Below are 25,301 nucleotides of genomic sequence, written 5' to 3'. Positions count from 1 at the left end.
AGATGACACTGTTGACATAGGTGGATGTCTCTGCTGAAATCAAGGGAGCTGTCAGCACCTCCCGGTCTTTAGATGTAGGAATTGCAGCGGGGCTGTGTGACGCTTTGGGTTCTTTTCTGTCAGGCATCCAGGATTTGTACGGAATCAGTGTTGTAGGTTGTATGTTCATTTGGAATCAGTTTGGTAGATCGTATCCTGTAATGAAATGAATTTCACAAACAGGACACAGTTGAAAAGGTGGTCCCTGGGTTTGCATGATCTGTGGAAACTGCTTCCATCGTAAGATCCTTTTGACCAAGAATACTCTTTTTCTTTTTTATTCAAGCATTCTGTCTGAAGGAGCAGCTCTCTTAAGGGTTTCTTCTACATCAATTTCTTCTTCAGTGCTGTTGTGACGTGATTTATTACTTAAAGGTTGATTTTAATTTCAGATTAGGGCCAAAGCCGGGAATCGATGGGACTAGTGGGGAGACCTAGGCACAAGCTTGTTCAAGCTGCAACAAACGCATCTGTTAAGAGGACACATTTAACATCAGGAAAGTAATTTACAGTAATCTAGAGATGATGAATGTGTGGCCTGTTCAGGCCATTTCTTACCCGGGAAGCAATGTACTGGGAAAAAGATTTGAAAAGAAGAGTTTTGGGAAATGGTGAATGATTTCATCCTAATGCACTTATGATCGATTAAGAACCAGAAACCCTTGCCTCACTTGATCAAATGAGATTAAAAAGGCCCAGAAAGCTGTCTGTACCTTGGGCTACCCCAAAAGCAGTGTGGCCAGCGGGGCGAGGGAGGGGATTCTGCCCCTCTGCTCTGCTCCCGTGGGACCCCACCTGGAGCCCTGCATTCAGCTCTGGGGTCCCCGGCACACGAAGGATGTGGAAATATTAGAAGGAGTGCAGAGGAAGGCCACGAAGATGGAGCACCTCTCCTGTGAAGACAGGCTGAGGGAGTTGGGGTTGTTCTTTAAATTCTTTACTCTGAGGGTGCTGAGGCCCTGGCCCAGGCTGCCCAGAGAAGCTGTGGCTGCCCCATCCCTAGAGGTGCTCAAGGCCAGGCTGGATGGGGTTTGGGCAGCCTGGGCTGGTGGGAGGTGTCCCTGCTCGTGGCAGGGGGCTGGAATTGGATGGTCTTTAAAGTCCCTTCCTACCCAAACCATAATTCTATGATCATTACATATGTATTTACTTGAAAAACCTATGATAGAATTGCTTAGGATAGACGAGTGCAATGTTTAGTTTTCTATCATTTTTCTATAAATAGCAGTTCTTAACTTTATACAGGAAGGAATAAGCAGGCCCTTATAGGGACGTGTATAATTGCATCTGTTGCTAATCACTAGTAGTTGTGTATTAGAAATGTTACAGTATCTTTGTGTTAGCATTATGCTTGCAAATGAGAAAACAGCACATTAAAAAGGATAAAACTTCAACCTAAATGTAGCAATACAGAAAATACGTTCTGTATTTAATGCAATTACTGTTATCCTTTTTTGCCTGTTTTTTGTGCACCTGATAAAGCCTGTGGATTACCTCTGGAGAGAGAGACATCCTATTTTTTCTATTGCATATGGTTACTATAGCAGCAAAAATATCAGGTGGATAGGCAGGAGGAAACCTAAGCAGCCCCAAAATAAACATCTGGCATGTTTACATGTATAGAAATACAAAGACAGTTAATTTGTATCTAACTGAATAGGAGATGTAGTAGTATGAGAACTAGATTAACATGATGTTATTTTGTTCCAACAAAATAAACTTTTGAAGTCATTGGTACGAACGTGGATCTTTTTAGTCGACTAATCTTTATGATCCTTTAGAGAAAAGGAATTGCTTCTCTCATGAGTATCGCATTTTTGATATGGACTTACTGACTACTGGTGTAAAATCCCCCTTTTTTTTTTTTCTTTTTTTTTTAAATAAACTAAATACTGGCCACGTGATTCTTTTAGGTAGTAAAATGTGTTTTCTTTAGACATCCCAGCACGGCTTAAGCAGAGCAGGGAGTTGCTAGACAGGAGATATATTATGTCGAGAGTTATTTTCAAGTATTTCAGAAAGATTTACAAGGGACTGGAGCACCGAACGCACGCGCTGCCATTTTGTGTGTGTCTGCACGCCCCTGGGGGAAGCAGCAAGAAAATTGTCCAGAACACAGACAAAACCCAGCGCTGTGAAGACAAAATGCAGTATCTTGAATGACAAACATTATGAAACGTATTTGGTAATAGTGATTCTGACCTAATGCTTCTGAATGCACAGGGTTAATGCTTTCTTCGCTTATTTGTGAAGATGAATCTGTAAATACTGTTAAGATGGTCTTAACTCCATTAAGCATGTTGGGCTGTTGCAGGTAATTCGTATATTCTCCGTTTTTTTCTCTGCAATTTAAAACCGACTGAGAATATCAATTAGCTATCAAGAGACTTGAGCTGGAGTTTGGTTTAATGCAAATCTGTTACAGTATTTTATAATTGAAATGTTACGTTTGAATATTTTAAAGTCATTGTCAATGCTGTTTTGTGTTTTCTGTTACATCTCAGGTACAAAAAGGTCGGGTCACCAGTGTTTGCTACCAAAGGCTTTGTTTTAGGGGAATTATAATGTGTTTTTTTTTTTTTTTTTTTTTTTTTTTTTTTCTGTTTCAGTCGACTTAGTGTTCCTTGTGCTGGCTATGTGAGTTCTTCCATGGCAACAACCTTGCTCTTTTATTGTTTATTTATTTTTTAATTCTGTTCTTTTTCCAGTTGAAGTTCATCGTTAATCTTGGTACTGCTAACAAATGAAAGCTTTGCTTATTGACAGTGATTGTTTTCAGCGAGAAGTGGAAGAGAAATCATCAAATGGCAAAATTATCAGTTCTTTGAAATTGTGCACTTGTTGTCCTGTATTGCATCGCAGTTTTCTGGTAGTGCTAGTGATTTTCTGATAAATCTCATTAAATGTGTAAAGCTTATCTTTGTAGTTCTGAACCTTATTCTGTTACTCCTTTTTTTTTTTTTTTTTTTTTTTTTTTTTTTTATGTATCTGCACAAAGCTTGACCTACAGTAAAACAGCATCTTGTTGAACAGTGGGCACGTTTCAATTTGAGTTTATCTACTCTGATTTGTAATTAAAGGCATTCCTCTGGGGTAATTTATTTTTCCATATTAATGTTTTTTATTGCAAAAATTAATTCCTAATATGTTAAAACTTTAGTTTTTATTCTTCATTGTTCTCTTTCCTGAGACAATTGGTGTGCTCTCTCTCTCTGTGAAATAGCTACTCTATAAAATGAAGAAACATCATCTAGGCAGATTTACGTTTACATGCATTAAGTGACTCTCCCACCCAATAGCTTGTGGTGTGGGAATTGTAGAGAATCCAGAGGAAATACTAGGAAAAGGCAAGTACCTTGCTTTTGCAAGAAAAATGCAGACAGTGTAGCTTCGTGTTTACTGCCTGTTCTGAAAGTTTATAGAGTGGAAACGTAACTGGTGAAAGTTGAGTCAAAAGCAGGTGGTAGATAATAAGACTGGCTGATAACAGAAAGCGTGGTCAGGCTGCGTTATACGTGGGAGCTGTCTTAATCCACTCCTGGCTGAGATTGGGGATTCCTAAAGCTGGTAAACCCTAAAATAGGGAGCCTGGTCCCTAGGAGGTAAGACAGATTGGCTCAAACTGAGGTGATGCAGCTATCACAAATTGGGGATCAGTCTGGGACTTTTGGGACTTGCTGTGGTTTGTTCTCGTATCTGGGACCTGAATTTACGTACAAAAGCTAGAAAGAGAGAATTTAGGCCAGGTAAGTGATGCGTAAGGGAAATGGGATTAAAGTTGTGGTATTGCTTCCTGGCAAGCTTAATTTAAACTGTGGTCACAAATGGAAAAATGTGCTTCCTCTGACATAACTCTAAATGCTTTTGGAGAGGTAACTGCTCAGGTTTCAACTGAGAGAGAGCAGTGGTGGCGAGCACCTCGTCCTCCTCAGTTAAGCCATGTATTGGTTTGCTGCAGCCAGCAACCTCTCTGGTCTTCTGAGCGAGACCACTCCCAGTCACTGGTCTCTGCCACATTCAGAATTGGGTGGAACTTTAGTGGCAGCAGCAAGAATGCTTGGTGTGGTTTGGATTATGTTCTGGTTTGGTTTAGTTTTGTTCATTTGTTTTATTTGAAATAAATGCTTCAGCAACTTGCTGAAAGGCAAAAAGGAGTTGATTTGTTAACAGTGTTTTTGGGTGTGATTGTATCGATACCTCCTAATGATTTGATGTTTCTCAAAGGTAATTTACTAAACAGCTCTTAATGATTTTTGAAAATACCACCTGTTGATTTAATTCACGAGCGTGGCTGCTGAGAATTATGCTAACAATCCGCATCTGCAATTCCCCAGAAGTCTGTACTTGCATTTGTCCTCCCGTTCCTCCGTCTGGGCAGCTGTACTGAACTCTTACTTGTTGAACAGGTTCCTACAGTAGGATTCATCTCACTGTGATTTAAATGGGTATCTCTATCTGAGCTACTTATCTCGATTTCTTGTATCCTAGTATGACTTGGAGGCTATTTCTAACAATATCTGCCATGAGTCGAATCATTTCCCTTAAAAGATGTTCTTATTTTAACAATTCATATTGCAGTGTGGCTTGTATTTTGGGCAGAATGAAAGATCAAACATTAGGGTATCCACACTTTTAGTTTAAACAATAAATCTGTAATTGCAAAGCGTGCTGACTCCTAGCCCTCCCTTCCCACTCCTGTCTCTTCCACACGTTTGTGGCCAAGCCTCTAGACTGGGCCCAGTTCAGTTTCTGTGCAGGAGCATTACCTTCTGAGTGCTCTTTGTTGTATCTCGATTCTCTGTTGGGTTTGCAATTTGGGAGGTTTCTGCCTCCTGATACACTGGCAAAGACTAATTCCCAGATGTCACTGACAGAATCTGCTTGAGAAATACCTGAAATCAAAATAGTAGGGGTAATGCAATGGAAGTGGGAAATGGGAAATGTTTGCCTCGTGTTTGACTAGCCCGTCATTCATTTGCTCACTGGGAGTCTTAAATATAAAAAGGCAAAGCTCAGTGTTCAAAAACCGATGTGCTTTAGAGTATCTGTTTGTTTTTGTTTTCTAGACTAAATTCACCTATGTCCAAGCAACAAATAAACCAAAGACCTTCAAGCATGGTCAGCGAATCATCCACTGCAGTAACGATGTCTGCTGTTGATACAAAGCCTGGTTCTAAGGTAAGGGAAACAGACTGTTGTTTGAACCTGATCAACTTCTCTTGCTTTAAGGCCAATGCTGGTTTAGTGTTGATTTTAATCGCTCCATGAATTAAACCAGAAGACTAGGACTTAACAAGGTACTTGTGCATTTGAGTTTACTGTTCTTATGCTCACTTTTTTTTTTTTTTTTTTTTTTTTTTTGTTTAATGCCAGCATTAGAGAGAAAAGGTTCATTTTTTCACTCTTAAAAATTGATTAACTTAATGGGGACCTGGTACTCTGCTTAGAGATGAGGAATTTTTCCAGTGATGCAGTTGGCTTTAACTTATTTTTAATCACACTTTTGCCAGTAAGTGTGCACCCTTGTCACCTGCTCCTGCTGCTTTCCTTTGTCATGTAATTGCACTGATCTAATCAGGCTTTGCAAAACACAGGGAACGGTAATGATGATGACTGGATGCAACTTAGAGGCCCACCCATGAGAAAGAACTAATTCACAGGAAACATGAGAACTGCACAGCTAAATGTGATAGTAATACTCTTTCCATCACAACTTGGAGAATATCCAGAATCTCCTCCCAAAACTTCAGCTGATCTCTTTCTGGTCTCTGCTGTTATTTTGTTTGCTGTCCAGCAGAACTGTGCCAGTGTGTGCTCCTGCCAGGCTAGATGTGACATTCTTTTAAATACTCTGCAGCTTTAGACTTCAAATAGACATCTCAGAGAGGACTTGCTTGTACTTTCCTTCTCCACCAAATTTGTTTATGTGAGATCCATCCAGCTGTGGACCCTTGATAAATACTTTACTGGAGTTTTAATTAGGATAGAGAACCATAGTCTTTCCCATATACACTTTGGTTCATCACTGCATGTGTTTCCAAGCTTGAAAACACTCCCCATGGTCTGTAGAGTCAGAAGGAGATCTGTTAAATTCCTTCACAAACTACCATATCAGAATTTGTTCAAGTTAACCAGCACCAAGAACAAAGGCTGTAAAGTGAATAACCGCTGTCCTCCATCTTGACGTTGTTTTGTAGCATTCCAAGAGTAGATTTTAAGAACCTTTCCTCTATTTTCTAAACGTTTTCTTCCACGAATTCTATAATCATTCTTTCTGAAGAGCGAGTTCCCAGACACAGGTCTGGGAGACAATCATGAAGCCCGCGGTACGTTCTGTTTATTGTGGCAAGTTCCCGCAGCTACCCATAGCTAGTTATTACCTTGCATGAAATGCTTTCACTGTTTTGTCCTGCAAATGCTGTCACAAAACTGACACTGCGTAGGTGTAGGGTTGGAATCCTGGCCAAATTCAAACTGATTTTTATAGAGAGCTATGTGCACTGGAATTGTACCAAATCTGAGAGTGTAGGAGCAGGTACAGGGCTTTCAGCTTGATTCTTCTGCAAAAAGCTGACAGCTAACAATTGGTGTGTTTGGGGTGGAGAGGGAAGGTAGGCTGCCAGCTGCATGATAGATTTGTCATTCTCGGTTCAAGATGAAAGAACCAAAGCCTGCTGGCTTGCTTGCTGCAGTATTCAAGTCTGAACTTGGACTGAAGAAAACTTCTGAAATAAGAAGTAATTGTTTGGAAAGAGAATTTCACAGGCACTCTCCAACAGTGTCAGTTGCACGCCGCACAAGGAAAGGAGAGTGTTGGAAACAAAACAAACAAAACCGCTACCAACTAAAACTAAGGCTTCTGCTTATTAACCTCTCGTTCTGTTTTATTGATATACATATCAATCAATTCTCCCTCATTTTCCAAGACACCTAAGATGGGCAGTTGCCAAAATGTGCGTAGATTCTTGGGGTGGGCCTCACCACTTACATGCTGGCACTGTCTGAATAAGCCATCTCAAGACTGCATTTAGACCGCTGCAGTCATTCCAGATGGGGATTTTCACCCATTATGAACCATGTTAAAAGTCATTCATACTGATTATGAATAAAGGATATGGAGAAATAATGGTCTGGTTCAGTTCGAGAATAATTTGGAATTCAGTCTTTCTAAAGCATCTAACAGTGTGAATGGAAGCTTGCAAATGTTACTGCGTTCCCCTGTACTTTGAGCCCTTCCAACTGAAATATTCTGTTCTGTATATCACTGGAGTGTTGTATGATGATGTGTGCTGTCTTCTGGTCCAGATGTTGCCTGACAGGCAGAAGCAGTACACTCAGGTATCTTTATGATACCATCCCTTGCATATGACAGATGTGTTCATTTTCCAGAGCTGCTGTTTGTCTGCAGCTGAGGCAACGTCAGAACTGGTCGATTCCCTGACCTGTTGAGAGATGAGAACAAATGAGGCACTGCAGGGACGTGGTGGGAGGGAGACAGGGCCTAGATCCAGACAGCTCTTCCCTTGCAGGGATCGGGTGCAGCTGTAAGGGTGGTTTGTGCCCCTCAGGTTCCTGAAGCAGTTGCAGCAGCAAACCGTGCTGAGGCTGGAAAAGAATAGGCAGATCAGTTATGAGGTTCTTGCTGTTTTTTTCACAGACTAGTAGGCTTTCCCTTCTTGTTTTTGAACTCATTTTGCCACTGTGAGTCAAAACCAAGGTTGCAGTAATGCAAACCATTACGCAGCCCTCGTGTTTTCCCACTTACTGCCATCTAGGTCTCTGCCTTAGCAGTCACGCTACATCTTCTCCTTTTGTTTGCAGGGTCAAAGTCCAAGCATGTTATTAAACTGCTGATGTTATTTGAATTGAAACAGGAAAAACAAATGAACAAAAAATGAGCAACAAAGAGCAAGATTAGGATTCACGCATACAAAGTTCTGTGTGTGTGTAAGACTTGAGCCACGTTGCAGAGAGAGACTTGCCTGTAGTGCACTCAGAAATACTTGCCAAGTGTGATCAAACTGCAGCAGTTCTGCCTTTCAGACTCGAGCCACACCAGCCTAGCACTGATACGTTGATGAGAGTGGGAAATTGCCTTTGCTGTGTTGTAAATATTATTGTCTATTTACTTGCCCTTGAGAATGCTATAAACGCTTTGTTACTGTGTAATGAATTACTGCAGTGAGGTTATTTAAAACCTGAAGTGTGTGTCAGCGCAGTTTCAAAAACACTGCTTTGTTCTACTTCCTTACAGGTAGTGAAGACTGGGAACAAAGTTCATAGCTTTGGAAAGAGGGAGCAAGCTATCAGAAGGAACCCCAATGTTCCTGTTATAGTAAGAGGCTGGCTACACAAACAGGTGAGTATGTGATCATCTGTTTCCGTCCATATGCAATCAAAAAGTAGAAGCTAGCACCTTTCAGGCCACTGAAAAAGCAGAAGCTGGAATGGTGGTGGTGGTGGTGGGAACACCCCTGGGCTTCTGTACTGAGGGGCTTGTGCTCAGCAAGTACCAGAACTAAGATTTACATGCAGGTTTGATTCAGAAGAGGAAACGGACACAGTTATCCTGGTTAAATGCTGAGGCTGTAACTTTGTTGTCCAATTCCGGTTATTCTGCCTCTTTTATCCCACCTGCTTGTTGCTGTGCTGATTTCAGCCTCCCTCAGAACACACCACTAGCCTGAGGTTGGCTACGAAGGTCACCGGTTTGCTCACACCCTTATACCCTAGATCAAAGGCTCAATTCCAACTCGTTTGCATTTTGTTCTCCAGAAGCAGGAGGGAGAAGATGAAGGGAGAGACAGGGACCCATTCACCACACAATCTGTCACCAAGGCCAGTGTCCAAGCAATGAGGGGATTATAGAATTTCTTTCAACAAACAGAATTTTAAAGCTGCTGCATCTTGAACTCTTGAGCTAGCGAAAGCACATCCTTGAGTGCAAAAAGTAAAGAAATCTGGGTGTTCTATGAGAGGATTTCCCTGCTTTTAATTTGGCAATCAGTGTCCATCAGATCATTATCGGAGATTTAGCTGCTAAATTAAGGAATGAGTAGGAGAAAGCTGAAATCTAAGGCTTAAAGTTATGATTCTAGATACAAAGGAAATTTAAATTGCTGACAGCCATTCACTTCCTCCTGTGTGGAGGTCTGTCTTCCACGATCAGCTCTGTTGACGTCCGCTATCTGAGTCCATTAGTTTTAAGGGCAGAACTGGAGGTCAGACACTATGTGTGTTGGCAGCATTGCAGCATGAAAAAAGAAAGTCCTTGCATACTTAATATGACCGCAAAAGGAAGGAAAATAAATCGTATGTCCCATGTTCCTCAGCTATTTCCTTCTGTCTGCCTACCTCTACTCGCAAGCGCTTAAACACCGAAGATGCTTTCTATACTGTTGGTGTCATCAAAGCCTACTTCAGTTTAATGAGTTGTACTTGCTGACGTTACAGTTTGGCAATTTTACAAGCTTCTAAAATTAATTTCAATGTAAATATTACTCATTTTGACAAGGTGATGTATATTATACGGAGAGAGATATATCTCTACAGGCATATTGAATTATACTTCATTAAAGTTTGCACATTAGGCACCCTGTATTATTTCATAAGGAACATTTGATTAAATTACGTTTTGAGCAAGGGTAACATATGGGAAATTGACTGTAGAATTACAGGAGATCATTGTCTGAAATGTGAGGTCATACTTCACAGCTGTGTAGTGACTTTCATCTTGGTGCACGGGCAATCTTTGTTGGAGCTTGTGCCATCAGGATGCATACATTTGTTTCTTTATTGTGGGACAACGCTGTCTAGTAAAAATATTCATTGACTGTGTATAAGGTTAATCTGAATGCTATGTGGAGGCGAGTTTAATTACTTAATGAAAGTCAGCAGTTTGAATATTCTAAGCTGATTATTTTCTAGTTGGATGTTTCGGCTCTTATTCTGTGCCTCTTATGTATGTAATATTTCACTAAAATATAAAATGCATATTTTTGCAGTTAGTACCACATGCAGACGTCTGGTAAGCTACTCATTGATAGAGCATTGCATGATAGACTTTTCACCTAACGAGAATAACAGTTTGTCACCTTTCTTGCATTTCAGGATAGCTCTGGTATGCGATTATGGAAAAGACGATGGTTTGTGCTTGCTGATTATTGTTTGTTTTACTACAAAGGTGAGTAGATAATAATAGCTCTTTTGAGTTAGTCTGCTAACAGTTTACCTCCTCAAAACACACTGCAATTGAATTTTTCAGATACATTGAGGTGTTCTGAGATGCATCATGAAACAATGACTTACCTGTCTGTCTTCAGGGTGCGACAAATTTCAAGCCAGGGTTGGGGACTAAGTGGGTGCTGTATGATCTTTTGTCACGCAACTTGTCTTTGGTACATGCCAAGATTTACATTACAAAATATTTGGCAGCAATTCCTGTGTAAGATTTTCCTTATCCCTGTTCTGTGTACCTACTTAATTGTGATTGCATACTTGATTTTGGGAATGCACTTTGGCCCTATCAGGGCAGCTTTAATCCAGGTGATAATATAAGAGTGAGAAACCCAGAAGCTTGCATTTCTACCAAAAAAGGCTAGATGTAGTCTTCCTCTGAATAGGAATAATGGCATAATGGTTACATAAGGTTATTTGGAAGTTTTGAATGTTGTATACAGCACGTTACAATTTTTGGAAAGCATTGTAGAATGTGGAGCTCAAATTCATGTTTGTAGGCACAGCACTTCTCCTGCTGATTGCTTTAGAGCCAGTGGTAATAGAGGTTTCTTAATTATAGTAATTAGGCTCCATGTAGAATGCTAAATGGAAGGTCTATTGTGTTACACAGCCTATCAGAGTTCATTTGTCAAAATAAGCTTTATTCAGGAAGTGTGTTCTTTTGTGTAAACCAACAGAAAACAAAACAAAGTAAAAAAATAATAATAATAAAAAAAATTTCCAAAATGTCAATATTACTTTCTTAAAAATAAAACATTTTTCTGAATTATTGTCGTTGAGTTGTAAGAAAATTGAGACTTCAGGAAGAGCCCTGTCCAACCTCCTGGTCAAATCTGGGCCCGAAAAAAGAGGTCAGACCAATTTGCTCAGGGGTTAATCCTGTCGCACACTGAAAACCTCCAAGGATGGAGATGGCAAAGCCTCCCTGGTCAGCCTGTTTCATTGCTGCTTTGTCCTCACGGAGAAATTTCTTCTCCTTATATACAGTCTGAACTGCTTTTCTTTCACCTTCACGCCTGCTGTCTGTTGTCCCTCTGTAGTACGCCACTGTGTGTCCATAAGGGAGAATGTATTTGTTACCCTCTTGAAAAGTGCAATTAATTAGATTTTTTTTTTCTTTTTACTTTACAGACAGCAGGGAAGAATCTGTGCTGGGTAGCATACCATTGCCCAGTTATGTAATATCTCCAGTTGGACCTGAAGATCGCATAAATCGCAAATTTTCCTTTAAGGTACAGTTAAAAAAGCCTTATTACCTCATCATATTTTAAAATACTCATTTGCATTAGAAAAGATACCATTGTAAGCAGAAGCGTCTGCTTTCCTATATGTTTTAATTTATTTTTGAAAAGCAGGCAGGTTTATTGATGGGCCATTGAAATGTCACATAGCGGTTTTGGTATTTATAAATGGATTTTCATATATCTGTTACTACGTAAGTGTCTTCAGAGCTTAATTATGAGGCTGGGAGTAAGGAGACTGTTTCTAAAATTAGAAATTAATGCTGATAAGTTGTTCCAGTACTCTTTTTTCATATTGAAAGAAAAGTTGACTTTTTTTTCTTTATGGAATACTGAACCTAGTAGCAGACTGATGGCCCTTTTTTTGATAATAAAATAACCAGCTCAGTTTTCACAGTGAGAAAATGACAATACCTTGGCTTTTGACATATAATTTCCTCCTTTCAAGGAAAGAAAGAGTAACCAATTTATTCTCCTTTTTTATTTGGGAGCAATAATTGTCCTAAGTGACAATGAGTAATTTTCTAAGGTACAAATACTCTTGTTTGAAACAGCTCACATTTTTTTTCCCCATGTAATTGTATCGTTTACAGTTCTATTCATTGTTATAAAAAACTAGGAAAACATAATAAAATATGCATTCCTTCATGACAGTGGAAAAACCTGCCTCTCCTACTGATTGTTTGAGCTGCAGCACTCAGACAAAGTTTAGAAATGTTTGCGTTTGTTTGCAAATTTAAATTATACTGATACTTGGAGCAGAACGTGGTCTTATAGCAAGCAAAAAACTACTACTAGTAAAAAAAGAAACAAACGAAAACTCAGTTTTCAGTCGGGTATAGGTTGAGATATAGAAGAAAACTGTTGAAATCTTTGCTGAAATTACAAAGAATGTCTTCTCGGCTTACACTTCTCTATGCTTCTGTTGTGTTTTGATTCTTGGCGTGTTTTAAAGTCACAGACTGTCCTTTGTTGCATTAGGATTTATTTTGAAGTGGGTAATGGCTTGAAACATATTAAACAAATATTAATCTGGGAGATGGGTTTTTAAAAAGACCTGGTGCTCTTTATGGAAATATTTGTTATACTTTCTCAAATACATTGAATGTGAGATAGCAGGACCAGCTACAAAAGAACCTTTGTTAAAAAAATCAGTTCACTCTAATATTTATTAAGTGTGATTCATGAAGTTTGTTTCCAAGCCTTTTCTTAGGCAGAAGCAGGTACTAAAAAAGAAGGGTCCAATGTATATTTAGGCTTCTACATGTCTTAGTGTAGGCTGGGGAAGGAGATGAAGAAACTAGCAATAGGATCTACTTAAACCATGTTGCTTTGGTGTTTTAAAAATATCTTTTTAATTTCATGGAAGGATGTTTGCAGATGTTCAAGAGCACATTAGGATTGTTAACCAGTTTAAGACATCAGTGATAAAAGGAAAAGAAGCCTGGTGCATGAATGTGTATGTACGTACACCCACACATACATACATGCACACATACGCATATTTTTGTATATGAACGTCCATATGCACATGTAGTTCCTATGTGACCTGTTCTGTAGTCACCGCCGCCTCTCTCTTCCTGCAGAACAGAGCCCATGGTTGTGATCGTGGTTAAATATTTCAGAAGCAGTTGCAAGCTTTCTGAGTTCAGAATATTATACCCATACAAGCTCTACTATGTCTTTAATCTGAATCTTCTCCGAAAATTAGCACGAGCCAGTAACCTGGAATTTTCAGTGTAAGGTTGTCAGTAAAAAGTTGACAGAGAAATACGGAGTTGTTGGTAAAACAAACTCTGTGCTAGAAAACTGGTATAAAAAGTCCACATCATACACTACAGGTTTGGAAGTTCATTGGGCCAGTCTTGACTCTGCTTGAGGTGTTTGATGATTGACTGCAGGCTTGACATTGCAGTTTCATGCTTGTAGAACCAGCTCCTAGGGCCGTAGGAGGATTTTGTGTGGTTCCTGTCACCGAGACCCAACCCAACGCTGGCGGCAGCGGCTGTGGGTGCAGCGTGGCAGGAGCCGGGCCGTGCTGGCATTCCAGCACTCACCAGCCATTACCTTTATCTAATCTGCTTCGATAGCTGGAGCATGGATGGACATTCTGTCTCGCAGTGTAGCACAGCCAGAAATAGAAAACACGAGAAGATGAAGCCCAAAATAAAGATAGGACTTTTCCACTTTTAAGTCCTGAATGAGGAGGAGAATGCGCCACGTCGCTTCTTGCATTTGGCCTGTCGTTTACTCCAGCTGTTGTAAGCTGTTTGGTACAACAGAGGCCTCCATTTTCAATGTCTTTTTTCAGTAGCAGTGACTTTTTTAAGCCAGGTAAGCAGTCAAACTCTGAATGTTTGATTTTGTAAAACTAAAAGAAGGAGATTTACTTAGCAAACACATAGATGCTTTTTGTATGATTCAGTTAGAAGACTGTTTGCAACATACGTGCTTAATAGGATATATGCTAAGCCCTGTAACAGATAAAATGCACCCTATTGATATTCTCAAACTTGTGTTCCTTCCATCACCTCCTAAAATCCAGTTTAGGATTTTTTTTTAAATGCTTGACAGTGACAGGCCTATAGAATAGCGTATGGGCTGTTCAAATCCCATCAAGATTGAAGTGTAGGAGTTCGCGTATTAAATCGTTTTGTTTGGAAACTGTGCTTCTTTGTCCTTGACAAGCTTTTCACATTGTTCATTTGTCCCAAGCAAAGTCCTGTGATTAGCTACAAGCTACTCACCGTAAGCTGTGCCTTTAGGCTGTAAGATCTTGGCTGCACATTTACTTCTGCAGCTAACACAGGTATTTAATTAACTGCTCTATTTCTTCATATAGTAACTTTGTGCTGATGCAGATGCGAGGTATCACGAATCCTTTGTCTGGGCTGTACTGTGAAAAAGGGTGCACGACATTAATATATGACTGAAAATACTCCCTGTGACAGAGAATTTACTATACTTAGTGTCACCGTTGTAAACATTATTAGCAATTTATGGAAGTTAAAGTCATTGCAGTCTCTTCAGAAGCCTCGCTATCCTCAGTTAAGATTATTTTAATTGATCTTGTGTGTTGAAAATATGAGAGAATACTCAAAGTAAATTCATTTAAAAAAATCTGACTTTGATATAAATTGAGAAAATTGGAAGGCGTATTTGTGTCTGCTGCAAGAAAAGCAAGAAAACTTCAAGAAAGCCATTGTATGCAAGTATTTATATATAAAGTTGTATTGTTTTTAAACATCTTTCCATTACTGATACTGAAGACATACTGATGCAAGTATCTGTTCATTGCTTAGACCTGATGGCACCAGGACAGACTTACTTCTTTGCCTGTGATCTCACTGGTTTTCTTAAAAATAATAAAAAAATATTTTATTCCTTTGTGTTCTCACCACCCTTTTTGGTTCCTTCGGCTCCCATATTACTTACAGAGCTTCACTGGGTCTGGGGAGTCATTTAAGGATTTGAAAGAGAGGAGGGAAGGTACCAGCATCCAGAAGTTCTGGAAAAGTTCAGTATTACTTGAGGGGCAAAGACAAGTTAGACTGTACTGTGTTGTGTTTATAGTAAAGGGACAGAGTATTGCTCCAATTTTTGTTCATAAATGCCTTGTAAATATCAAACTTCAGAAGAAGGGTGGGTTTCTGGTATTTTATAGCTTATTGGGAGCACTAAACTTGAAGGTTGCAATTATTATAAAGTAGTTCCTTTCTCTGTTCAGTAAACTCTGCCTTTTCTCCGGTAGGAATTTTAAATGAATGGGAGTGAACATAACAGCTGTAGACTTCAGCTACTGCTTACTTTTATTACTACAGTCTTTTGTTAAATATTTTCTTTGGGTACATGAATCTTTACGCAATTTAAACTTGTTTAACTTTTTGTCCTTGTCTTGTTCTATCAATATGCTCTTGGGGTTTACTCTCCATTTCTCCTTCTGTGCATTATGGGAGAGAGACTGCTTCTCTTCTCAATCTATCCACATTAAGGCATCTGAATGCATGAATAGGTACCAATATTATTTTTTCCCTGTTGTGTATGTGTGCGCATGTGCTGTGTTTTTGGCTTTTTTTGTATGCTGTAGCCATCCTAATAGCTTTTGCTTGAAAAACAAACAAAACCCCACTAGCTTCTGTGTCTGCTATCGGTGACAGCTACAGGACGTTAGCACAAAGTGGCTTTCTTGCATATTAGACATGCTGCTAATAAATAACTACAAGGTATATGGATTTCCCTTTAACCGGTTTTATACACGAGAAACTTCCGAATGTCAGGTTTGTTGATAATAAAAGACCATCTCCATTACCCCTTCTGAAGCTATGAATGTTTATAGCTCCGATAGCTTCAGTCTCTGGGGAATGGTGCAACATGCCTTGTGTTTTTATTCCCTTTTACCTGTAGCCTCTTAGGCAATGCTTTCAGCCGTGTTCATCATTCACCACCGAAAGAGAACGTGAAAGGCACACTGAGCATGTTGAGCAGGACATACAGGTGAATTAAATCCGTTTATTGATGCGGTGTGCAGTCTGCACGGTTAGTTACCCAAGGTTGTGCTGCTTTCTTTTTTAATACAGCAGGTGAACAACCAATGGAAGGCTGAGGTCCTACTGCATTCCCCGCAGTGGGGCGTACGCAGTCTGCTTTTTGCAGAAGTTGCTTCACTTCCATATTCTAGCATCTTCTTCTATAGACTCAACATGGTGCGTATAGGCACGCCGTAGTCAGAAGATCTGGGTTTAAAGTTACTGATTTCTTTTACAGCTGGAGCTCCTTTTCTTCTTGGTCTGCTCTTGCCCTGGACACTGCTCATAAATCACAGGGAATTAAATTCTTCTAAACCATATTTGTTTCTGTAGTAGTTTCAAGGTCAATAAAAAAAAAAAAAAGACACACCCCCAACAGCAAAGAAAACTGAAAACCCAATAAACTCAACCAGTTGAACACAAAAACAAACCCTTTGATTCCTAAAATCCTTTGATTCCTAAATATGCAACTGATCCGAGCTATTATTTCACATGTGTAAATCCTGCTTTGCTGTGTTAAGGTAGATGATGGTGGGAAGGAAAACACCACCTTGTGTTGGGTTGTCAGCCAGTGCTGGTAGGAAGCAGAGGAAAGGCTGTGCAGGAGAGCCTTGGAGTTGTATCAGCCCTTCCTCTTCCTCCTCCTCCTTCTGGCTGGCTCTTGGGCTGCAGTCTCAGCCTTGCCTCTGTGAGCGCAGTGGCATTCCGGAGAAAACTCTGTACTGCCAGGGTTTTCAAAAGAAATTTCCATGCTTAAGACCTGCAGCAGAGAGGCCACATCGCACACGTTTGTAAGAACAGGATGCAGTAGAAAGGGAGTCAATTTTCTGCAAACGTTAAAGCTGTAAGAACAAGCAAATATTTTGCTTGTCAAAATTGTTGGTAAGAATCTCTAAGATTACAATATTAGTGTAAACAGCTGAAAATACATCTTTTAGGGAAGGCTTCAACAGATTAAATAGCCAAAGTTTCCAAATCCAGCTGTGTTGCAGAGCAGTTTTTAATTTGCAATAAAGAAAGGGAGAAGATTTCATCAAAATACGAGGACCAGTCCTTTAGGGAAAGCTCGTGAAATATGCTTAACCTTCAAAAGAAGATGTATCCTCATAAAAAAAAACTTGAGAGAAGTTTTTTCCTTTTAAAAACAAACCAAACGCCTGCCTCAGCAGTGTTTTGTGCCACTGGCTTTTGTACGTGACAGCAGTCTTAGTTTTACCGAAAGCTGTTTAAATTATTAATTTAGTTTTAATATTGTTAGAAGAGCTTTCATGTTGAATATACTCGCTTCAGTTTTTTTTTGCAAAGAAGGAAACGAGTCTTTTCCTATGAATTGTTAACAGTAGTGAAAAGCACCTGAAGTGCTAAGCAGCAGCTGAGCCTGTAAGGTAAGAAGGAGGAAATATTAGTCCTGAAGCACTTCACGGGAGGATTTAGTAATAGCTATACTATCACTTAGACAAAGGTGGGTAAGGTTTGATTAAATTCAAGTGGCCTGGAGTTATAAAGACATTTCAGTTTGAATATTTTCTTGAGCGTGACATTAATATTTAGTCATTTGTTATGCTTATAGAGGAAATTCTGAATACCTCCAGTTTTCAGTGGAATTCCATGGGGTGTGTTGGTCTGAGGAGGTGGTTGGCAGTATTTGAGGCACTTTGGTAACTCCATCAGTACTACTAACTCGCAGTGAGACTTGTGATTTTGCAGCTAATATATAGAGGCTCAAGTGCACACTAATTGAACTGAAAGATCTTAACATGCATTATAAGCAGTTCTTAAGTAAGCATTTTAATTGCTTGAATTTGTAAAGTTTTTGTCTGCGTTTTGTCTGACTAAATTGCTTTATGAAACGAGCTGGGAAAATTCACTCACTCACACATGTCTCAGTGAGAATTAATTTGTTTTGTATGGTATTTATGGTCAATGAAACACAGCAGCTAGGAGAAAACGAAAAGCTGAAAATTCCTACTCTGAAAAACAGAAGTGAGAGAAAGAGGTGGAATTTCAGTAAAAATTAGAGTGCCGTTGGAGTTGGCTGCACAACTGCCAGATGCGGCAGGATAATAATTTCACCCTAAATTCAAGAAACAGTCAGAGAACCTTGAAAATTGTATTCATTTATTCATTTTTAAGGGATCAGGAAAAGTTGCAATAAACTTTCTGGGAAGAAAAATGGAAGTGACGTCTGATTCCTATTTCTTTTATTTCTGTTCTTTATTTTGCTGACAGGCTGTTCATACAGGAATGCGGGCGTATATTTATAATAAGAATTCTGTTATTGGCTCTCAGGCAGAGCATTCAGGGATGCGGACATACTACTTCAGTGCAGATACCCAGGAGGATATGAATGGCTGGATCCGGGCTATGAACCAAGCTGCTCTCATGCAAACACGCTCTTCACTGAAGAGGCAAGTTCAACACACCAATTCCTAGCTTAAAAACAAACTAATTCTGCTAAAACTCAGCATGATGATGATTTCTGAAAGTGGTATTTGTAAACGTGTGCTATGAAACTTATTCCAGTTTTAAAGAAATAGTTCTGTTTAGTTTACTTTCTGCAATGATTTCTCCCTGTTGCAAATCAGTTAGCTAACAGTTAATTAATGCTGGCGTTCAGTATTTATTCTCACATACAAACTATGTGCCCACATTGAATGACAGATTTATTTATATATATATATATGTGTGTGTGTATATTTAGGGAAATTCAGTTAAAGGATTACAAATTTTCTTAGCAAATTCATGCACCTGCAACGGCCAAGTGACAGCCTGAAGGAAAGTAAATGTGAGGGAAATGAGAGAAGAGTAAAGAGTTGTTTCAAACGAGTGGTTAGAACAAGGATCAAGTGCTGTTGGGCAGGAGAAGAACGTTAAAGTTGGGGAAACTGCAAATGCATGGTTGAAGATAGCAACTAATTTATCCATGCATTAACTGCTTGTTTTTGGCTTGCTTTGGTGGCCTTTTGTACTTGTAAGAGTTTTACGTTTCCCTGGTGTAGAAAAAAGCACCCTTAAAAAAGGAGGATGTCCTTTTGGTGCATTGTTCCTAACCAGTGCTTGAAGCAAACAAATTCAGCTGTGCCTTCGTGTGCTGCCAGTTATTCCTTTTTATTAAACTGGATGTAGCCTTCTCGATGGTTTGACTTTGGGAATGTGATTCTTTCCCTAAAAGCCCTTGTGAAAGAAGGCTCTGTACTGTGAGGTAGCCCAGCTTTTAACCCTTGGGGCTCTGCGAATGAAAATGTCATGGTGCAGTTTCTCAGAGCATCTTGCTGTAGTGCTTGCTTCTGGTAAATTTAATCTAATATAAGCAGAGATCCAGCATCTCTTCCAGACTTTTGCATTCTATATGATTTTGTGTTAGGGTTTTCTGGATTTAATTTTAACTTCAAATAATATGTAACCTGTTACTTGTTCTTCTTTATCTTCTTTATAAGGATAGGAGTAATTGGAAAAAAAAAAAAAAAAAAAAAAGTCAAGGAAGCCTGGCAAGTTAGATGTATTGCTATAGTGTCCTTGGTCCTAGTAGACTGTTCACTTTGAGACACTAAATAGACTAAAGATAAAATATTTGTTTTGTGGTGCTTGCTTGCTTGGAATCCACCTCTTGTAAAGCTTTAAAGAAACTGAACTTAGTTTCAGAGAAAATGAGGCACTACCCACAATGATACTATTAAATTGAAGCTTGTGGCTATAAGTAGATGAACAAAATTGCAAATGAAGTGTGTTGTGTGTCAAAAGCAACAGAAAGCTCTTAGGACTGTAATACGTTTGGTATCAAGAATTCTGATATGGAATTTTTCAAATATTTAGATGATAAGGCAAATTAATAAACTAGTGTGCATGGCATCTCTTAGGAGCAATGTAGGTGTAACTTTTTACATTTTGTTTTTCAGGAATTTCAAAATTACAAAGTTAGAGATTCCCTAGACAGTGATTGTATTGACTCAAGTGTAGGTGTTCTGTTTTCGTGGCCAGAAATAACTAGTCCTTAGGACATCTATGAAGATATGAAATACTTTTTTGACTTTGAAATACGTACTTGGCAGTTCATTTTCTGTTTTTTGGCTTCCAGTGCTTCCAATGATTGGAAGATGATTTTTTTTTTTTTTTTTTACAGTTGTATGTACACAATATTATGCAAGTTCAACACTTTTCATACAGTCTTAATATTTTCAGTCATTTTTACAGATGCATATAAATGATTCGTGCTTACTTGCTAGCACTGTAAAAGTAGCTTTTGTCTGACTGGGATAACAGCTCGAGTTTTAGTGAGCATATTTATCTTAGCATACTTCAGCTGGATTCATCACAGCCTGGAGAAGGTGCTTTAGTAGCTATCTTTTCTAAAATACTAACAAGACGACATCAACTTCTGACAATTAAGCAGTGTTCATTACCAACACTTTTTTTTTTTTTTTCCCCCTCTCAGGGAAAATGAAAAAGTGGATCAGCAGGCTGTTCCCCAGGTCAATCACGTGGATGCCTGTAAAGCGTGTGTGAAGTCAGAGAGTACGGATACAAAAGAAAATTATCAAAAATCTGCTGAAATGCTTGGTTATGATAAGCGTGAAGAAACGAGAAGAGAAAAAGAGGAGGAGGAGCGTTATATTCTCAGAAAAGAAGCTCTGGACACTAAGAAGGGAAAGGCTAAGCATGCGTTAACAGAAGTTGATTCATTATTTCCAGATTTAACGAATGCACCACGGTCTCAAGCAGCTCAGCCTCTGCCCGTTGAGAAGAATGGAACGCTTCCGAGTTCATTAAGTATGAGTGCTGGCCTAGTGGAGCAGAATGGTACCGGCTCATATAAAAGGGGGTTTGTTCCCAGAACAAATCCCGATAAACAGATTCAAAGAAAAAGTAATATGGCTCAAGTGGAGCACTGGGTAAAAGTCCAAAAAGGAGATACAAAAAGGTTAGTAGCAAGCCCGTCTTTAAACGGACTGCCAGACAGAATGTCCTGAAATTAAAGGAGTATGCATTTGGAATATGCTTTGTGCAAATTGGAACGATATTTTACAGAGACAATACATTACAAAACTGGCTTTCTCCTTCCCCAGTACAGAAAGGTATTTTTCAGGTGTTTATCTCCTGAGAAAGTCAATATGGGATTGGCTAATCAAATTCCTTCAGTGTTGTCACTACATTGCAAATAGAAAAAGTGAGATTAGAGTGCTACTTTTTTTTTTTTTTTTAATGTTTTAATCACCATAGATGCTTAAAACCCTTTAAAATTTGCTAACACAAGGGAGGCAGAAAGTGAAGTGGAGCCCTCAGTTACCTCTTACTCAAAAACAACTCAAAAATGTAAACTGTAGATAATCATTCCTCCTAAAAGTAAAAAATAAAGAGCACTGTTTTTATTTTTTCTGCTGCTCCTCTTCCCAACATCCATTCACTTCTATACATAACGTGACTGCATTCAAAGTCACCATGTGTGCATCACGTATTGAAAGGTCTCTGGATATTCATTTAATTAATTAAGAGGTCCTAGGATGTTCCCATGGTCTCCAGGATTCTCTTTTCCCTTTTCAGTCCCTGAAAATTACATAAATCTTACCAGGAGCTGGCATGCATGCCGGAATGCTTTTGTAATTTGAAAATCTCATAATTGCTTTACTTTCAAAACGTGCAGGCAGATTATGAAGCAGTTTGAGAGAATGAAGCGCTGGCTCTGTGCGCCTGGTGTCACCTTGGCTCAAGTGGCAGGAAAGGCAGCTGCGCTCTCTGCTGAGCATGAGGGTTTTTCAGATGTGGGTAGCTGGCTGAGTTAGTACCTTACAGATTTGCTAAAATCTAATTGTAACGTAGAACAATGGGAGATGTTAACGTGGTTTTTAGGAGGAAAAATTCTTTTTTTTTAAATGCTTCTTGAAGCTAACATTTCTCACCGTAGATACAGTGAGAAATTTAAGGTTAATTCTGGTTAAGGTTTAAGGCTCGTTCTGTTTGGAAAACCTTTGCGGAGGTTTTTCACATCACAAATAGAGGCAGTGAGCACGCTTGACTTATCCCTAAAGAAGTGCTCTTTTCTTCCTGATTACTCTTGCCAGTAAATGAGCTTCAGGCGTAGCGTTAAGGTAGTGCTGTTGCAGGTGCCAGCCTTTGCTCTAGGTAGGAGCAGCTCCCTCAGCTGCCAAGTATGCAGCGAAACCTCCCAATAGTTAGTTAACTGCAGTGCTGTAACCAAAATCTAACCACACACGTATGTTAGTTATTTGCTTCTTACCTTCAGAACTTTCTTCATGTTCTGTTCTCGCTCAGGTGACCTTGTTTTTCTTGTCTTCCCCTGACAAATGCTTTCTTTGCATTTGGAGTGAGTTGCATGCTACCTTTCCAAGGAGAAATGGCTCAGGCTTTGAAACGGCACCTTCTCCCAACCTGCTGAGGCTGTTGCAGTGCACTTCACTGGTAGATAAAAGTGATATGATAGGTGTCAGCTGTGCTATTGATTTCAGGATATGGACATTTGAAGTAGAGGTGATCATTTGATTGACTTTCCCTTTTCATTTTAGTATGAGCGGAGCACTCAGTTTCTTGTTGCTCCATGGTTATTCCACCTGAAATGCTACCAACAAAGAACCGCTGAGGATGTAGAAGCCTTTACATTTGGAAGACCGCATGAGTACAATTTTTCTCCTGGCTCAGGTGTATAAAGATGTGCCAGCAAGTGGGTTACGACAAGAAAGAGCTCTTTCAGCTAGATGCCTCACACGAATGTAGCAGCAGTTTGTATAATTATCTGCCCGCGTTACACCCTTTTTATAGGTATTTAGATCTTTCAAATAAGTATTTTACTTTCTCTTTTTGTGAAGCACTCGGCACTGTTTGCTAACTAGCAAATGTTAGCTGTCAGTCACTGGGGAGATTCATCTCTCTGAGCCAGCTCACTGCTGGATGCACTGCGGGCCAGGGCAGCCATTTAAACCCTCTCTGCTCTCAGCAGAGGGGAGTAGCTACTTCAGTAAGGTTCGTCTCAGCCTCTGAGAGAAATCTAGAGCCTGGAAGGCAGCTTGAAGGGAATTTTAAGTATTTAAAGGTTGGGACCATCCGCCAGCAGCTGTCCAGAACTTATTTGTCTTTGATCTGGTTTCAGGGCCTGGATAGACACAGTGAATGCACAGTTTATTCACACTAACCAAAAAAATCAGTCTGATAAAAGTCAGCTGAATATTTTCCCAACTAAATAATGCTGTGTTGAGGAATTTCCTTTCTTGCAAATACAGCGTTAAACATATTTATTTTCCTACCATGCAGAAATCTTCCTGAGTTGGATAGGAAGAGACTTTACTTGTCTTTGTTAGCTTCTGTGTGTTGCCAGGAATGGACATCATGTTTCCAATAATTGCATTTTTTTTCTCTTGAACAATTAACTGCTCTCTCTGCAATACCTTGTGTGTAGCTGCTCACCATTGCAGGTCCTGAATGACTTCTGTGGTAAATAATCATATGGCATAGGCCGTTTTTTTTCACTCTTCACCGCCTGCTTTCCTTTTTATACTCGTTATACCTCATCATTTAAAAGAGGGAGAGTCTCAAGAACACCTACTTCTGTTCATTTTCCTCTTGATTTCTGAGAAAAGCAAGTGTTCACAGTTCACTAGGGCCTGATAGGAGTCATTCGGGATGCTGTCCCTTTCCTGTTCTAGATACTGGTACGTTGTCATAGTGGCTGTTTTTCCAGAACACAAATTACTTTTAAGGGTCTGAAACCTCGTGTGGTAGGAGGTGCCACTCGATTGCAGCCTGTTGTCTTAGCTGGAGGTTTCTCCTCACTTCATACACGGAGGAATTGCAACCTGCCTGTACCTAGGCAATTGCATCCAAGTTTCCTGGCTTTCCCTGTGCGATGTAATTTTTATGTTCATGTAAACAAAGCAAAAAGTGTGTGAGATGCTCATTCTGCAATGGGTGAGATTGCTTCCTTTCTTGAAGGGAATTGTTTGCAAGGAGCGTGTATTTGTGCTTCGCAAACTGCACCACCTGGTGGTGAACAGACTTCCAAAAAAATGCATATTCATTTACAGATCGCTCTTTAAATCTTACAGTGATGCCTTTCTTCGCGTTCTTCACGCTTTTTTTGGTCTAAGTACTGGTAATCATCTGTCCCTTAAGATTATTTCTAGTAGGTCCTTCTAGGGCAGACACTAAATTAATAGCCTCTGTTTAGAGGTATTGTTATCAGTCCACGAATACAATGTAGTATTTTTGTGCAGGGTAGGTTTCATCAATATTACTTTGTTAATGTTGCTGTAAACTCCTTTTTTAAAGGAATCTTGGGTGTTGTTTCCTGGAGCTGATGTTATTAGAGGCTTTATTTTGTTTTATTTTAATCACCCACTCTTACTCACCAATATATGCTTAATTTTTACCCTTCCCCCCCATCCCTTTGCAGCCTCGCTTCTGATCAGACTCTTACCCGTCAGGGCCCCAATCCACCTTTTCCTGAGAACTATCACACTTTGCCAAAGAATACCAGGCAGCCTTCAGGGAGCTCACCGCCGCCACCAAACCGCAATTTGCCGAGTGACTACAAGTACGCACAAGACCGTGTTAGCCACTTGAAGATGTCCCAGGAGGAAAGGAAAGCAAACAAGGACGGAACTGTTTGGCAGCTCTACGAGTGGCAGCAGAGACAGCAATTTAAGCATGGCAGCCCCACTGCCCCGCTGTACGTAGGCTCTTCGGACTTTATGGATCGGGGTAAGTCAAAAAGTTCGCTGGATGTCCCACGATCGATATCCGTTCCACCCTCTCCGTCTGATATTCCTCCACCTGGGCCACCGAAAGGCTTTCCCCCAAGGAGACCGCACACTCCTGCAGAAAGGCTTACAGTTAAACCATCTGATGAGAGACAGACTGTGGACAGCCCTTTCTCTGGATCCCCCAGGAAGATACAAAGTCACGCTGTAAAGGTTTGTATGCAGTATAACAATAATTTCAAACTACTTTCCACGTAGCATCGTGTGTTATTTCATTTAGTAATTCATTTAGTAATTCACATTGCATCCTGCCTTGTGTATGAAAGATCGTGCAAGTTGTAAGGGTTAATACAATGAGCAGTTTTCTCCTAAAATTCATGTCCTTGGGATCATTTCAGATTTATTAATTTGCCTTTCCAAACAACAAATACTTGTGGCACATCACATGGATTTGGAATATTGATATTCAAAAGCTGGAGATTTACATGTGTGTCTATAAAACATGCACATTATGGAATTTTAATTTATAGAGTACAGAGGCAAGAATATAA

The 25,301-nt window shown here is 39.7% G+C and overlaps 1 protein-coding gene across 13 annotated transcripts in view; it reads left to right on the top strand.

Moving 5' to 3' along the window:
* Nucleotides 1–25,301, top strand: part of PLEKHA7 (pleckstrin homology domain containing A7) — a 136,056-nt gene that overhangs the window by 77,987 nt on the left and 32,768 nt on the right. For 12 of the 13 annotated variants that reach the window (XM_084521889.1, XM_084521896.1, XM_084521895.1 and 9 more), the window contains 7 exons: nt 5,106–5,217; nt 8,294–8,398; nt 10,150–10,222; nt 11,410–11,510; nt 18,275–18,453; nt 20,478–20,963; nt 24,444–24,963. In XM_084521889.1, coding sequence (XP_084378015.1) covers nt 5,106–5,217; nt 8,294–8,398; nt 10,150–10,222; nt 11,410–11,510; nt 18,275–18,453; nt 20,478–20,963; nt 24,444–24,963 — 1,576 coding nt within the window. The remainder of the gene's footprint in view (nt 1–5,105; nt 5,218–8,293; nt 8,399–10,149; nt 10,223–11,409; nt 11,511–18,274; nt 18,454–20,477; nt 20,964–24,443; nt 24,964–25,301) is intronic. The other variant, XM_084521894.1, reaches the window with a different exon arrangement.

The sequence above is a fragment of the Aythya ferina genome (genome assembly GCF_964211825.1).
Source record: "Aythya ferina genome assembly, chromosome: 5".
In the NCBI taxonomy this organism is placed as follows: domain Eukaryota; kingdom Metazoa; phylum Chordata; class Aves; order Anseriformes; family Anatidae; genus Aythya; species Aythya ferina.
This window is presented reverse-complemented; position numbering and strand designations above follow the sequence as displayed.